The sequence below is a fragment of the Falco biarmicus genome, chromosome 6 (genome assembly GCF_023638135.1).
Source record: "Falco biarmicus isolate bFalBia1 chromosome 6, bFalBia1.pri, whole genome shotgun sequence".
Taxonomy (NCBI): domain Eukaryota; kingdom Metazoa; phylum Chordata; class Aves; order Falconiformes; family Falconidae; genus Falco; species Falco biarmicus.
In genome coordinates, this window is record NC_079293.1 from 60,919,189 (window position 1) to 60,936,911 (window position 17,723).

A 17,723-nucleotide genomic window follows, 5' to 3' on the forward strand; every position below is an offset into this window, starting at 1 on the left:
GAGTTATACCAGTTGCTACAGTAGGGAATTTTATTGTAATACCGTCGTCTTTTACACCGTGTAACTTATTGTTGCATGGATGGCAGAACTGTAGACTTCCATTCATGAGTTTTGATTTCCTGTTATTTTCAGTTTTCTTCAGGGACCTGATTAAAAGTAGTCTGTGCTGGTGCTTATTATCTCTAGCCTTGCTCTGTTGTGTTGTATTCCCTCTTGCTTTCCTAGCTCTTGGAATTGATTAATTAAACCTTTAGTGCATAAAGTAATAGGAAACATGAATTGTTTAGTTTATTCATTAGTGTGTTGTGGGAGACATGTAGGTCTGTGCCATGCTCAGATAACTTTTATCAGAAATCATTACAGTAGCAAGTACAGTTTTAGTACAGATTTAGACGGTGACACTGCAAGTTACCTTTAAGTACTTGACATGTCTCATATTGACATTTCAAGTCATGTACTGCTTGGCTAATAATTGTCTCTCCCTTTCTCACACTCCTCCATGTGGGTGCGTACGTGTGAGCTTACTGCTCTGTTGGTTTACTGCAGGGTGCCAGTTCCATAAGCTTTGATGCTCCTTTAGAGCACCAGTAACGCGAGAAGTGTCACAGGGCAGACAGCCATAAGGAAAGGACTGTACAAGCCCTACCTGTAAAGTCCTACAGAAATTCAGTCTTTTTCCACAGAGAAATGCTACGGGAATTTGACATTAAAAAAAAGCAGTCCAACAGTCTGAATGAACCGGTAAGAATAAGATACTCCGATTATTCTAAGCATCAATACAGTATTGTTAATTCCAGACGTTCAGAAACCATGTATTAGATCACAGAAGAGGTATCTGATGGTGTCTGGTGGTTTTTTGAGCCCATGGAGGAAGTGTTTTATTTTTATTCTCAGTAGCTGCCAGGCTTCAATGCGTACAGTAAAGCATGATCTTCCCACGAGCAATGTCACTGACCTTCACTTATTCTCTGCTGCTCTCCAGAGGCAGATGAGACTGTCTCTTCTTCGTCTTGATATTCCCGTACATTTTGGTCTCCACCTGTGTCTTGGCTCCTCCTGCTCCCCCTGCCGCTGTTCCCATTCATTTCAGTATTTCCCCAGGAGAGCAAGTACATTTCACCACAGAGGCACTGGTCCTCTTGCCATGGTAGTAAGTTTCATGGTAGCATTGAACAATATCTTTTTTTACTGAGTGAAGAGTACTTAGTGGGGTTTCATGGACTGTGACTTGGACATGGAGCAGGCATAACTCTCTAGGCTCCCTTGTGTGTTTATATGCACACTTCTCCAACACCTCCTCCACTGCTAACTTGATCCTTCTGAGAGGTGGGGATCTGTTCTGGCAGAGGCCACAGCACAAGTTGATACTGGAAATTTTGTACTTCATGCACCTTCTGCTCAATTCTGCTTTTACATTAACGGTGCTTTTCAGTCTCTGTTGCTGTGTTGTCCAGTCGGAAGAGAAATTGCCTGTCAGATGGTCACCTGGAGGAAGATCAGCCCACTTGATAGTGTTCCATGACTGTTGAGCATTTTAACCTTTTGCCTCAAGTACAGTAAGGAAATAGTGACCATTCTAGGATAGCTTCAAAGGTTGCTAGGTAGTTTTCCCTAAACGGGACAAAAATATTGGGAGGAGGATAACTTTTGCTCTTGAAAAATTTAACCACAGATAGTGCACCTGATGTGCCTAGGTACTGTAAGTTCTCTAAAACAACTACTAATCTTCAAGAACTACAAAACTATTCTGACTGGTCCTGACTTCCTAAAAATGACAAGGGGAGCAAGGAGACCATTTCTGCTTCTACTGCCCTTTTACGGGTGGGCATCTCTGTAATGTTTGGATTAGAAAGCATGCCACATACATTGCCTTTGAAGGACCTGATGAACCTCATGGAGGAAAGGAGGGATCTTGTTTTAAGATCTGTTTGATATTAGCATATATTTGGAGCTGCGCTAGTAGTTTCTCGTGTGATGAACAGTCAGCCACCCACATTTCCAGCCAGATAATGATGTGCATGTGCCTTCAGTACAAATGGATGCATCTCCTGTACTGGCAGAACTGAACTGGCCAGGAGATCAGCATATATTAATGCTGATACTGCATATGACTAGACAGATAAATAAAATTAATGTTCTCAAACTAATAGCTCTTGAGGCTATGCCTCTTAATTATCTCACTTGTTACAGTCAAAAAAACATTCATGTTCTGTCTGACATTACAGCACAGAATTTTTTTAATTCCCTGTCGTACTGTAAAATTGAGTAACCACTTTTGTTGTTAGTTTTCGTACTGCAGTTGCTGATGGTGCTAATTCACAGTCTGCTGCCTCCTGCTAAATCAACATCCCTGGAAATCACCTCACCAGGTAATAGCTGGTGTCAGTCAGTCTTCAGAGAGGGCAACTGAGTGGAGCAGGAGGCCACCAGCTGGGCAATGATTAGGCAAGGGCAGTAGTTACACACTCATTGTCACAGCTGAAAAACTAACCAGCTGTTAGCATTTGCCTAAATGATTCTCCTAACAAAGTGGAATAAAACAGACATCAAAAACTACCACATAGGCTGGCTAGCTGATTTAAGTTTCTTTTTCTGCTGTCTCCAGCTGTCAAGACATTGTGTGAGAGATGCTTAATCAGATCATAATTATTTTATTTTCTCAGGAAAGGGATACAGTGGAAAAGTCAGATCTCCAGTAGAAGTCTGTCTGCCTTGGTTGGTGCTGTCTGGGGGGAGATAGGGACCACGTAGGCTGCAGAAAGTTAATTGCCATTTATTAGAAGTTGGACAGGAAGATGTTTCACACTTGCTACTGGGGCTAGAAGTGCACAGCGGCTCTGCTAGCCCTGTCACAGGTTCCCCCGATTGAATTTGCCCACAAGGTGCTGTTCTGGCAGCTTCTACCACTAGACTTGGGTGGAAGAGTTGAGTACCAGTGGTGTAAACAAACGTGGGATTTCTGTGTTTCTATCTTTCTTCTGTTAGATAGGTGTTCAGATGATTTGCCAGGTATGGGGAAAGGAAAAACATATTAAATATCTTTGAAGTCTTAACAAATAAATCATTGATTTCAGTGCTTGTGAAGACAGGCCCTGAAAACAAGATCCCATATGTTGTACTCTTGGGGGTGGTAGGTGAAGGAAAATTAAGAGAAAAAAATAATCTTTTGGGAATGTAATTTATCAAATACAGCAGTTGAAACTTTAGCAAGCGTTGCCTGTATGCTCTGTGGTTGGGGTTTTTGTTTGTTTTAAAAAGTATGAGCCTCTAATAAAATAATTTAATTCTTCATCACATTTCCTTTATAAATTAAATCATAACCCATAGTTTAATAGCATTATTAGTTAGCTGCAATACTGAAAGCAGAAAGATGAAGAGAACCTTTTCTAACAGCAGATCCCCCTTTAACTTCCCAGTGTGGTCCATGGTCCTGAATTTAGCTTCTCTCTTGGCAAGCTGCTGGGAAGGGATGTGTGTCTAATGATCAGCATTGGTTTCTGGGAAGAGAAGAAGCTGCTTTTAATTTATTTTTTGTGACATATTGACAAATGGTTCTATTCAGAGCAAAATAAAAAATCATTCTTATGAAAGCGTTTTCAGATGTGGCAATCCTAAGTCATGCATGAAACATTAGATATGCTATGAAAATAACCTCTGAGTATCATCCTTTTGGCTGCCGTAGTGACTCCCTTAGCTAGGGCATCAGGATCACAGTATGCAGCTATAGTGTCCATGAAATATTTCTTCTGTTATTTTCTTATTTTTATGTTGAGGTGTGTGTCACAAAGTATATTTAACTGTTTGGTTTTGAGTTCAGTCATTTGCCTAGGAAATGCTGAAAGCAATTAAGTTTCATTTAGCATTTTGACGTATTTTGTGCCATCTAGGGCTCTATAGCAACTTAAATCTTTTAAATATATTTTGTTTAAAATGAAAATAGGTACTGAGTATGTAAATGAAAATCTGACCCTTTACTGACTTAATTTGTTCTAAGGAGACTCAGTTGACTTAATTAAATTAAAATATTATGAAAGACTGGTAGTGGCAGAAAAGAAATAGACTAAAGCCTTTTGTAATGTATAAATACTTTATTGGAAATGCAATGACTGGCCATTATGTAGTTATACTGACTTTTTATAAAAGGAATACATTTGGGTTGTTTTTTTTTTAAAAAAGCCATCCATAGAAATCATGACTGATTCTGCCAAAATGGAATGTGCCTTTCGACATTTTTCTCACTGGATTGAAATATGGCAGAGAAAATAATAATAAGTTGACATGTATTATATCTATGAGAGAAATTTTGGACATTATGCATTATGTTAACTTGCTTGTTTTACTAATTCACAATATGTGGCACTGTCTGTATGGCTTTGCCTGGCTATGTATAGAAGATTCATGGACTTTGTGGTATCCTTTTCATGTCACGGTACTGTAGAAAAGTTTTCTGTATTTATTTTTTGAATTTAATCTGCCAAAAGTTATCTTGCAATATTTTATAAAAATGTCATGCAAATGTGACCAGTACAAAAAAAGGACCATTAAAAATAAATTGTGAGCTAGGAGAAACCTTATTTTAAAATTTAAGAAGTAAGAATATAACATTACAAAGTGTTTAACTCCAATCCTACTTTTTGTTATATTTATTAGCCTGTAAAGAGTTAAAAAAATCCATCTAATACCTGTGAAGTTAATTGAAATCTTGAGGAGATTTGGGCACCTGGCAGGGGGTAACTGTAGGTGAGGCTGGTCTCCCTGGGTTTGCTCTGTAAAAGGAGAGACTCCACCTTCAGCTTAATCTCCTCTGTGAAGTGATTTAATTTTGTTATCTCCCTGTACTGATTGTCGGGGGAGCCTCAGAGATTCATTTCTGTGAATGCCCTTGCTGGAGTTGCACTGCTCTTGCATCTTCGCTGCAGTCAGACCCGTCTCTGGTGCACAGTGTCCATGTGCTGAATGACAGTCTGGGGTGTGAGCCGTGCAGCCTCATCGCCTGTGGCTGTGATCTTAAGGCTGAAACATGGAAAAGTGATCATTATGCTTTCAAAATTGTCTGAGGACCACAGACGTCCTTTTGGAGGAGAAGCGGGGGATGACGGTTTTTTTCACAAAAAAAGCTGGTAATTTTACTTTATTTGTAAGACATTTACACTTGTGGGTTGAGACTCAAGAAGCGTGAAGTGGTCCTGGGGAACAGGGCGGGGGAAGAAAGAGAAAAAAGCTGCAGGAAAGTTTGTGTGGCCTTTGCATCACCCTCCCCCTTTTTCCTGACCTCCGTTTGGGAAGGTCCCTCTCCCTAATGGATGTCAGAGGAGTGGCTCATGCTGCAGAGCAAGGGAAGCAACCCAGGGACTGCAGGCTGGGCTGGGCATCTGCTTGTGCAGGTTCCTGTTAAAACAAGATGAAGCCCAACCAATTTCAGTTGTAAATTGTATTCTCTGGGCAGATCCCCCTGTTCCTTCAGCACTCCTGGAAGTACCAGGGCACAACCTGTATGCTCCAGCTTGAGTCTCATGGCTCTGGGGAATTTAAATGGACCCCTCGTAGTGCCATGTTCTCATTTCTCTGTCACAGTGTTTTGCATTTTCACCTGCCGTCATAGTTGGAGCAGCTTTTTCGCATAAATGATCAGGATTAGTGCAGTCCAAAGGAGCTATAGGGAATTATTTTCATATTTAATCCTGAAACCTTTTGCAACTGTGGCTGTTGGACTTTTCACATTGTTGCTGCTAGAGCTCTTTTATTCTGGCCTTTTGCTTTTTTTACTGGCTAAGTCTGCAGGAGGATACTGACAATTAGGTTGTGCTTTTACGTTTTGCATTAAACATTGAAGTTCTGAGGTCTCTGCCTCCAGCTTGTGGAGTTGTCCTGGCAGCCTCCAGGAAAGGTTGGGGAATAATAAACTGTCTCCAGGGACTGAAACAGTTCTGCTCACTGATGGCAAAATTTTGATTTGGTGAGTGTTTTGACCCTTTGAAGTATTTATGCAGTTTCCCTGAGGATTTGCTGTTCCTTTCAGTTGAAAATTACCTGCTGCTTTGTATATATTTGGGACATAATGTAATTTTTAAAAAATTTTGTCAATATTGTTGTGCCTCTGAATTTCAGTAATTTAAAGGAAAAAAACTTTACATATTTATGTTTCCTCTGTGGTTCCCTCTCCTGGTACGTTCTGTACATTTTGGAAGAGATACTGATCTCATAGCTCCTGTTCCCAGTACAGAAGGAGCAGCAGTGGTCTACTGGAAAGATACTGAGCTGAGTTACCAGCAGCCCAGGCCAGTCAGACCCATATCTCCTGAGAATGAATGACAGTGGAATTACAAACACTGTTACAGATTCTGTGGCAGTCAGTGTTCAGTAGCAAAGTGTATAAAATAAATGGGAAATACCATAAACCAATGATGGTCCTGCTTTAATACACTTTTCTGATTCAGATCCTCATTTCAAATTTCAGTTAATTACGTAATGCTGGTGATGACACTAGTTATAATGATTTAGAAGAAAGCTCTAAAGTTCTATTAATATTTTACAGAAATTTCAATGGATTTTAAGTAGTATAAACAATGTCATTTTAGACACAATGATTAAATAGTACCCTGTAAACTGAAATTATTTTAGTACTGGTCTGGAACTTCAAACAAGTTTAAGTAGTGTGGCTTCTTCCTTCCTTCCAGAAGTATATAGAAGGAGTTTTGTTTAGTACAAGTTGTAGTGAGTATCAACATAATAAAATTGAAAAATACAGTGACGAAATAAATTACAAAAAGAAAGCAAGGTAACAGAATGCAGCTAATAAAAGGGGTGAGTGTCATACCTGGGCCCCCTTTGCTGTCTTCTGCCAGTGGTGGTACGTATCTATCTCTTTCTGAAGAGTGCGTTTGTCAGCTTACAAGGCATCTGGGACTTTATACCATTTTGGAAGAATAACTGAGTGAAAATAAGCTGCAAAATATTTTCAGTGCTTTACAGATTTTTGCTTTGGTTGAAACGAGTGATTTGCACATAAGTTTGTGCAGCTCACAAACAGAGCCGCAAGCCACCTTTTGAAAATCCCCCAAATTTGATCATTCTTTGGGTTCAGATACCTACTGCGGTTTCTTGACCTGAGTAATGGGTGTCCTTGGAAGAAAAACTGTAAGAACTTGCAATGTTATACATAGTTTGCTAAAACTTGGAGCAGAAATAAAACCTTACACCAGACCCCAGGCTTGCATCTCAAAATTTCAGGAAGACAGCCCATAAATACATAACAGAAGAATAAATAGATACCCAGCATTGACTTTATGGCTGAAGAGTAAATAGGTACCTAGCACTGACTTTTTTTAACTTTGGAGAATTTTCTGGTCACCCCAATAATAATATTGGTGAAGAGCTTGAAAAATGTCTGAGTTGGGAACACTGGATGTCTGATGTCATGCATGGGCAGAAATCAGTATTATACTATGCCTGGTTATTAAGATTTACGGAGCTATTACACTTATTTATGGCATGTTATTTTCTAGGGCACCTAGTGATTTATAAATGTACTCATTGTTTATAATCCTTGACACAGAATTCTTTTTCCATTTCACCATATCCCTTCATCTGTTCAGGTTCTGTGCTGCTTAAGGTCTGTTTTGTCAAAAAGTATACAATATTTAGGAAAAAAATTGGGGGGCGGGGGGGGAAGAGCAGCCTTTGCAGTTTCATTTTTTTAAGTCAAGAGACTGTTAATCAAAAGCCAAAGTCTACTTTGTCTCATCAAAGATCAGAGAGTATGAAATCTCTCTTATTCGGTATGCTGAGAGCTTTGTTGACTATCTCCCGGGCTCTGGCAGTGACCCTTCAGGAGCTGGCTGCATAGCTGTGCGTGCTGGGCTGTCACCTTCAAATAAGGATAGAGCTAAATGGAACCAGAAGCAATACTGTGGCTGCTCCAGTTAGTGTGAGAGAATATGGAAAACTTACCTGTTCTGGTGCTTCCAAAGGTGCAATATATGAGAGAATGTATGAGGTTGCATGAAAAATAGTTAAGGCACTGAACTGGATTTCTTGGATTCTGCCATTTGTTGAAACGAGTTGGTCAGTTTTGACTTAGAGCACCCATCTGAGACTAAACCAACAGATATCCTTGTTATTTTGCAAATTTGCCAGAAATATGTTGACGCCTTTTTTTTTCCTAATCAGCCGTCCCAACTGAAAACAATGAAAGCTACATTAAGTAGTACTTAGATGCAACATAGGTGTTTCTTTCTACTTTCCTTGCATTAAGAGTAAAGAATGCAAGTTTATAGTTTTCAAACCATCTTAAGCAAGAAGAATCTTCCACTTGTGATAAAGCACATCACTGCATGCAGAAAACCTCAGCAGCCATGACTGGAAATTTTTCTGGTTAACAAAACGTAGTACATCAAAATGTTCTGACAGGTTGTGTTGATATCAGCAGGTGTTGTGGTGGAATAGAAGTAGGGACTTTATTATGTTTTCTGCCAAGTTTGGTTGGCCCCTTGCTGCAGGAACAGCCTAATGTTTCCACTTTGAGATTTACTGAGAAATAATAGAAAAAAAGTGGGCTTTTGCCATGACACGGTAACTTTTCAAAACCTTAAAATATTCCACTTTATAATCTGGTGAGCTTTATTTACCCATAGTATCTTATGTCATATCTTTTAATCTGGATGATTTGGAAACAAACTAAAATATTTTCATCTAGAAGTCAGCAGTTATGCAGAACTTGGGCCAGTGTGTCCCAGAGCTGTCACCTGTTCTTGGGTGTATAACAAGTCTGTAGGTGTAAGCTCTCCAGTCTGTAGATGAGGTTTCCAGACATGTTGTCTGCAGTACTCACCTTGATCCTCTTTTTTGTAATATCTTCACACTTTTATGTCACCATTTGGAAAAATTGTGACCCATGGTGGATTGAAGTCCAGACAGCTTGTAAACCAGGTGGGTTTTTCTCTTCACTTTTGCTTTCCTCAAAGGTCAAAAGATTGCTCTTAAAATGAGATATTCAGATCCCATAAAACTTGTGTTCTGTTTCTGTCACACAAATATCATATCAAAGTTGGACTGCGTGCATCTTTGCAGCACCCTGATTTCATTATGTTATTGATTTTGTCTGCAGCAATGGAGATTAGAAACATCTTTCTCCTTTGGAGTTTTGGCCAATCATTTGCATCAGGGGACTTCCATGTGTGCCAGCCTCTTGCACCTTTATGGTCAGCTGGGGGAGCCTCATTTGAGCTCTTTCCTTTTGCTTTCCCAAGTTCTCCCTCCACTCAGCACTCAGATAAGCTTAGTCACTTCAACGCTTTATGATGTGGGAAAAAGAAAATCTATAGCATACCTGTGGGGAGTGTTTGACAGATGCTATGGTACTTCAGAAATGGGACAATATGTGTCTGCCTGTCAGGAGATAATATTCTGGCTTTATTTTTGGTGGCACTTGAGTGAGTTCCAATGGTGCTTTCAGCTCAAGGCCAGGCAGCTAAAGGTGTTGCAGTTTAGAGCCGTAACATTTAAGCAGAACACAAAATGTGTTATCTGTAGCCTTTACTCTGCTTTTAAAGTTTAATGACTTGTTTTTATTTTGTGTGTGTGTGGCAGAAATCTCAAAACAATATGTTAATGTAACTGGTGGGGAAATCAATTTAATGGAGTCTTAATTTCATTGTATCAGTTAAATTTCGCTTACAGATAGTTGACCTTTTGAGAAAGAAATTTTAATACAACTGAGGACTTCCAGCACGATGAACTAAAGATGGGGTTTCTTGGTTTTTTGCTTTGTTTTGGTTTTTTTCATAATATGAGTCATATTTTAACTCAGGAAGAATACCCAATTTTCATGGTTGTGCAAGTGCTAACTGATGACTGTAGTGGCTGTTTATGTGTGGAAGTAAAACCAATCTTTTATATATGTATGGAGTGTGTTTAATGCTGTTTACAACTTGAAAATGAGGAAGACATTCTAGTACCTAATAAGTGTATTTGTATTGAACGTTCATGGTCTAATATGTCATTATTCACCTAGATGCTCCAAAAAGATAACTGGCTTTTCTTTAATTTCATGTTTATTTCTGAATATTGCTGCTGGAAATTTCAAGGGAAAAAACCACCTTTTTGTAATGAAATTTTAGCAGACTTCTAGTCCTGAATCTCAACCATCGTTAGTTTCTAGTGGGGATTTAGCAATAAATGTGCTTTTCTTTACACTCAGCACAAAAACTGAGATAAATTTTGCTGTGAAGCATCTTTAGGTCTTAATTAAAACTGAAGTTACTCATCCTGGTAAGAGTCCCTGGCCAGACAATGCCTACATGTCCTACTCTGTTAAATTTTCAGGCATTAATACTGCATGTAATACTTTAACTTTAATGCATATATACAGCATAGGCTTTAAGTTAATAAAAAATTGCACTGCAGAAGGAAGAGTTAGAATTGGAGAAGGTTGTGTTAAATACAGGGAAAACAGGTGAAGTATGAGAAAACTTCTCATACTTCACCTGTTTTCCCTATGTTTAACAGGGGAATGTTTTCTCATACTCAGTGGGTTTTGTAGTGTCTTTAAACATGATATCGTACAGTGAAACAGTGGTACAGTGATGTGTGTGATGGAGCTATTCACGAGCTAAAAGATTGGCTTGTTGCAAGAAGCCATTCTACAAGCCCAAGAACTGGACCAGAGTAACTCAGGGTCTTGCGGTGAAGTCATGAAAGGCTGCCAAAGCATGGTTCCTTATGCAGTTATTAAGTACATTTTAAATTAATTATCTTCTCTTGATAACAGTATATCTACTACCTGTCAGATTTGTTAGCATTGCATCATAGACTCTCATGGTTATTTTCTGTATTTCTCTTCCCCCCATCTTAGTGGAATCGGTCGAAATTGGCCGTGGGCCTCTGGCGGCAGCAGCATTTTGGCAGAATTTGGGACTTTGCATCTGGAGTTCGTACACTTGAGCCACCTGTCTGGAAATCCTGTCTTTGCTGAAAAGGTTAGACTGTTCAGTCAAAATCATGTTGTAAAAGATAAATCATGTGTTAGGAGGCTAATACCTCTGAGGAGAGATTTGGATTTTCCTCAGTCGAAAGCATTTATCACAGGAAGTAGGTATTTTCTGGATGTTTCCCTAATCACCTTTGCGTGGCTTTTCTATTCAAAAATCTGTTCCAAAATCATTTTGATGCATCTTCTTGTATCTAGCACTTACTCGGATCTATGAAATATACCATTTCTGTTTATGTTCTAAATTAGTATCACATTAAAAAATCGGACTGTAAAACTTTCTTCAGCACTTCACCTGCATGTGGTGAAAACAAAAATTATTATATTGGGGTTAATATGTGATGACTACATTGTGTGATTTCAGCAAGTTTAGTCTTCAATATGCTGTATGATATCACTGCTGTCAGGGAGGTCTGAAACCCCTTCTACCCCACTGACCTTTAAAGAAATGTGCTTTGAACTTTCTTTGGGGCAAGAAAATAAACTAAAAAAACATCCTTTGATGAAAAAGTTGTGCTTACTAAGTCTTCCAAAATTTGGTGACATTGTCTCCTGGATACTTTTTTTTTATGTGAGCTGTGAACAGCAATTGCTCTTCTCCTTTCCTCAATTCCCACCTAACCAATTTTGCTTTGCTTTTTGGTATGTAAGTAGTCAGTGAGGTATGTTCTTTATAATAGACTGTATCATTTACCTTTTTTTTTTTTTTTCCTAATTGAAACTTCCACTTGTTTTGGTTTTGTATTCTTAGTGCAACTGCCCCATGTTAGCTAAAACTGATGTTATCTATCTAATAATGAGACTCCAAATATTTAGCAGTAGCTGTAAAAGTGATGGTGAAATGTAAAATGAATACTTGTTGTACCAAACTTAAAGGATTGAATGACATTGCTGCAATACCATTGTCAGCACTGGAATAAGTTTTGTGAAACAAACAGTTAGGGATTTTAATGTATTTAGAGGTGAATTTGAAGATAGAGTTTCTCTTAAACAAATCTGAACTGTGGGGGAAGGATGGGGAGTGTGACAGCACCAAGAAACAGCCAGAAACAGACATACTAGAAAACTTAATTATCTTTTGACATTTATGGTAATTTAATGTATAACATCTGTTCTACTAAGAGACAATTAAAGTATGATGAAAGTATGTATATTAAAAATCCTAGCCTATGGTTCTCTTCCAAAGTGGCATCAAGCTATAGCTGCAAAATGCTGGAAATCTGTGTGTGTAAGCTGCTCTTAAAACCCTTTAGAGATTGCAATTCCACAGCCCTCCAAGGCAATCCATTCCAGGGCTGGTATGCTTGATAAAAAAGAAGAAACATAAGCATAAGCTTTGCATGGAAGAATTCATTAAATGTGGTCTAGGACTCGTTGCAGTCTGCATTTGTGCAATGACTGTTAGCAATGTAGTGTCAACATTGCAGAAGGCAGTTTGTGTACAACAGAAACCCTTCTGTGGCTTGGTGTAAGTTAATTTATCTTCTTTCTCAGCAGCTAGCTCACTTGATCTCTAAGCATGCAGGGTGTTATAATGAACCTGTCAGTACTTTTTTGTTATGATTTCTGGTCTGTGGTGCTCAGGATCTTCATTCTCCCAAGTTGCTCCATTTGCTTTTTTTTGTGAATGTTAAAATTCAGTATAAATAATTTCATGTGCTCTGCAATGGATTGTGCTGCTGGGTGAATCCAGCTGCAGAGCATCTGGGCTGTAATTGTTTCCCTGGGCCTCTCATTTGTAGCAAGCTCCTTAACAGTGCCAGTGGAGTGCTCAGGGCTGCGTGGGCTCTTGCTGGGCAAGCTGCTTGTATGAATCTCAGTTCCAGCAGTACTCTCTCCTTTCCAGGCAAAACTGTTCTCTTCTGCATCTGAACTAGGTGATAGGCTTAATATTTAATAGCATTTCTGATTTGGGTATATGAGGAACATCGTGCTGAAGTGGCTGAGCTTAGTTAAGGCAACTAGCCTCCATGAATTTCAGTGTCCTGTGGAGGGGTGAGATACACTGTATGGCAAGTCCTGAGCTTCGGAGCTTGCTTCTGTTGTGTTGTTTCATTACTGATACTTGACAGAGAAACTCCAGAGGTTTTGAGGAGCTCATTTATATGATGATATCAGCTTAGAGATCTTTTTTAATAGTAATATGATTGCACAGAAGTATTCAGGTATATGTGTTGAATAAGACTATTTTTTTTTTTATTTTTAGGCATATTTGCAATGTAAGACTTTTGTGCCCGCGCTGTTTTATTTTGTGGGGGGAAAATGGATCAGTGCTCAGTGTTTTGTACCCTTCCAACAGGTAATGAATATTCGAAAAGTTCTAAATCGATTGGATAAACCAGAGGGCCTTTACCCCAACTATCTAAATCCAAGCAGCGGCCAATGGGGCCAGCGTAAGTAGATCACTTCTTTGGTACTGTGACCTGTCTATCAGTGTGCTGTTTGCAGTCATTAACCTCTTTCAACCATTGTTATGGGTTTTGTATATATATATATATAAAGAACTTCGTAAAGTATAAAAGCTCACATTATATCTGAGGTTCTATACAAAGTAACAAATACTACAAATATAAAAATAATAATCCTACTTGCCGTCCTTTTTTTGATCTTTCAGTATGGCTTATGCAAGCAGGGAAATGTCTGAATATGTATCCGTTTGGAAGGGAATTTGTAGACTACAAAAGTCTTCTATTCAAAAATATAAAGTGTTTTCTAAAGTAGATGTTTAAGGAAACATTATCAGCTTGCCTGAATCAAATTCTATGTTTTAGAGCGGTGTGGCTCTACTGAAGATAAAAAAAAATAAAAAATCAAACAAATCTTTCCAGTTAATACTAGCTGTGATTTCTGTTGAATTTTAATGCCAACAACTGAGGAAGCAAACTAAACAGAACTGTGTCATGGCATTAATCCCCTTGGAACCATTTCTGGACCAAGATTAGAAGGGAGAGAGTAAATAAAATGCTTGACGTATTTGATCTTCTTAGACCCTTCCTGATGATTGAGACCTTTCTTGTACTTTGCCTTCTCCGATCTTCATAACCTGTTCAAAGCCTACATAGTGTGCAGGGTCACGATTCTAGAGCCCCTACTTCTTTTGCACTTTGCCCTTCTTAGATTCAGTCTACCACCATCCCATTCATGTGATTCAATGTTCTCATATTTTTTCCTCCCTACATTATTGAAAGAAAAAAAGCAAGATATGCTGTCTTGGCCTGAAAAGACACACACAGATGAGATGGTCCTGTAGATTACCGGTGTTGGAGCTGGTTAGACAATACAAGGGAGGGAAAGGACTGAAGAAGTTTTTGAATATAATTGTTTAGGATGCAGCTAAGGTGGAAGTGAGGTTCTGGAGTCCTTATGGAACCGGCTACAGTCTGGATGGGTAAGAGAACTTTCACAAAGGCAAAGAGCAAGTGTTTTATTGAATAAAAGAGTTTTCTGAATGCTTTATTTCACTCTTTGAATTAAAGAGATGTCCAAAAAGGTGGTGCTGCTCAGTTGTATTGTCCCATCAAGGCAAATGCCATTTCCCTTTATGAATTAGAAGTGTGCTTGTCATTTTAAAAAGCCTTCTAGTCTGCTACCCTGTGATGGCTTCCTTCAGGTCACCATGTCACAAGGCCTGTGGCAGCCCAGCATACATAACCATCAACTCCAGTTGGCATGTTGGTATAAACTCTAACTTCCACTTACAGATATGAGAGATGTATACCCGCTTGTTATCCATGTTTGTTTAGCACAGCTTTGTAAAACATTGAAACGTCCCACTGGAAGTCTTGATCCTACAGCAGTAGGAACAGGGTTTGGTTAGAAGGCCACTCAGCATCTGTGAGCCAGGGCCAGTTACTTCCCTGCTCGGCTTCTGTCAGCCACAGAAACACAGCTTTTTGGTGAGCTGCATGAGAGCAGGTCTTTCTAGTAGCTGACACCATTAGTGGCTTTGTCTAATTTATTTTAAAGCAGTCAAATATTTACTCTGCCTTATGGCCTTTGCCATTTCCGTATATTAATATATTTGTGTCTTACATACTCCTCGCTCACATTAATTGCTAGTTTTTGTTGGTGTGCACAGGAAAAGTTACAGTTTATACAAGCTTTGCTTTCCAATAGGATGTAGTGTTAACAAAGAAATCGCTTCCTGCACATGCGAATGATGGATGCGGATGGTGATGCAGGTCAGCCCTTAGCATTCTGAAGCATCAAAAGCAAATTCCATCATGTTGTGTCTTCCATTTCAGTTGCCTCTGTTTGCAGACACTGATTTATTATTTTTTTTTTCCCATAGCAGATCAGAATGTAAGACTTGAGGGATGTTTTATTTGAGATTGCTCTTCTAGGCTGTTTTCAGTTGATTACAACAGGAAAAAAAAATTGACTTAGACTCTTGATTGGTACAAGACAGAAGTATTCTTTCTCACACATCAAGTGGGGAGGGAGGAATGGTTTCTGAACATTTCTTCTCTAGTAGTGCTGTAACTGTGAAGGACACTGCTGGATCACTGCCATTGTTCCTGTAAATTCATTTAGCCCTTGTTATTTTGACAGTAAACTGACAGTGATTTGCCGCAGCGTGCATCAATTGGATTTGTCTACTGCAATAATGTATATAATAACAGGGCTTATTATTGATGAAACTGTGCTTGTGCTATTTAGTTTGCAAATGTCAGAGGTTTCTATGGTAATTTATTTAGGAAACCGTAAAGGTCATTTAAATGCTGCTGTTCAAAGATCAGCCTTCGATCATAGAAAATGTTCCCATTTTTTTAAGAAGCCTCTTTTCCTTTTGGATCATGAACATTTAATTAAATAAATGGTGTATTCTTTCCAGAAATTTAATATATCTCATTCAAAAGAGGAGCTGGGGTGGGGGAAAGCCATTTATAACCGAGGTTTCATGGTACAATGTATTAGTTAGGCAAAGGGACAGGATACATTTGGAAAACTAAACTATTTATGTCACAGTCTAGTGGAGGGAAAAGGCACTGTTAATACCCTTTTTTCTATTCAAAATTTATCTTCTACATTTGCATGGCTTTGCAACCTATTCAGAAGGTGAAAGGAGGTATTCCGTTAGAAGAGTTTAAAATAAGGAGTTTAAAAATAAAATATCTGTGTTCTTTTGAATTCCACCAACAGAGGCATAACTTTGAGGCTAAGATCAGAGTTAGGTGTTGGGAAGTGTGAGCTCTGTACCACTAACCCTTCTGCATCTCACTTTACAAGCCTGGATTACTCCATGCATGTTTTGCTTTTCTCATGCCCAGAATTTTGCAGTATGACTCATGGGCTTGCTGTGTGATATATGTAACCACATCTCCACCCTGGATGTCTTGAGTCAAATTAGCAGACCCCTTCCTCACTGTAAAATTAACGATTATACATGAGTAGATAAAGCACTTTGAAAACTTTTCAGTGAAGGCTTGATAAATGCCAAATTCCTTAATGTTACCAGGCAGCGCCAACTTCAAAAAGAAAACCTCTAGCTAGTGTTCTTAGTTTAATGGAGCTTAGAGAAACACTTCACACACACACACTTTTATACACACACACACATATAATTGTAGTAGTGTTACGGCAATCTATGCTGAAATTGTGATAGCCCATTAAAATTTAGCCAGGAATTTTTTAGGCTCCTCTTAGGACAGCAAGTGAGTGCAACCTTCTGCAAGCAGCTGAGAGCATCACTTTCACATCACTGGTGCAACTGACATCAAACAGTCTGACTTGTGTGGTGCTAGTGTTTGCAGGGTCATGTCCGAAATGTGTGTAGTTAAATAATCACAGCATCTGTAAGTGCAGGGCAGAATAAAGCAATGTGATAGCAGTAATCCTGTGTAGATGTGGCACTCTTTTTTTTTTTTTTTTTTTCTTTTTTTTCTTTTTTTTTTTTTTCCTTCCAGAACGACTGCTGAGCTCTGAGAGCAGCCAGATATTCAAAAATGTAGTATTATTTTAAAACATATGGGTCAGCATTTTGAAATACCATTAAATAACCTGAAATTCAAGTCCGCAGTAAGGAGCTAAAATATTTTGGCCTTATTTAGAAAGTGACTTAAATGGGGCATTAATTAATTCTACTTTTTTCCCTGTTTTTAGAATAAAAACCCCTCAGATTAACAGATTTTTGTGTGGGATAGACTACATGAATTAGATGTTAAACATATAAATTCTTGTTGCTTTGCCGTGAACTCCTGTGGCACGATGTGAATATTAGGTAACTATGATGCTTTAGCTTGATGAAAAAGCAATTAAAGAAATAATTCTCTCTATATACCAGTTAAGTTTTTCCTGAGTTTCCAGGTTTGCATTTATCGAAGATTGTTGTAGGAAGAGATCATTAAATTCCCTGTTTGAAATTGTAATTGTATTTTATTGTCCAGGCTGAAGATGAAATTGCTGTTCAATCTCTTTCTTCCCTCTTAAGATCACGTCTCCATTGGAGGGCTTGGGGATAGCTTTTATGAATATTTGCTCAAGGCATGGCTGATGTCGGACAAGACAGATGAAGAAGGCAAGAAAATGTATTATGATGCTGTTCAGGTAAGTAAGATATTTAAATCTTCCTTTCCATAATAATCTGATCTATAATAATCCTAGAGAGACAGGTACTGGGGACAATGTGAGAGATTTATATCTTTGCCACCACAGTGTGTGTTTTTTAAAGAATTAGTTTCTCTTTTAAAAAGGCTTCATCAAATATAAATGCTAGAGGAATACAGACGCTGGGAAT

General features: G+C 38.6%; 1 protein-coding gene across 3 annotated transcripts in view; it reads left to right on the forward strand.

The window, feature by feature from the left end:
- The window catches only part of MAN1A1 (mannosidase alpha class 1A member 1), a 151,803-nt gene that overhangs the window by 109,865 nt on the left and 24,215 nt on the right, over positions 1–17,723 (forward strand). For all 3 annotated transcript variants that reach the window (XM_056344518.1, XM_056344517.1, XM_056344519.1), the window contains exons 6-8: positions 10,853–10,976; positions 13,287–13,380; positions 17,418–17,533. In XM_056344518.1, coding sequence (XP_056200493.1) covers positions 10,853–10,976; positions 13,287–13,380; positions 17,418–17,533 — 334 coding nt within the window. The remainder of the gene's footprint in view (positions 1–10,852; positions 10,977–13,286; positions 13,381–17,417; positions 17,534–17,723) is intronic.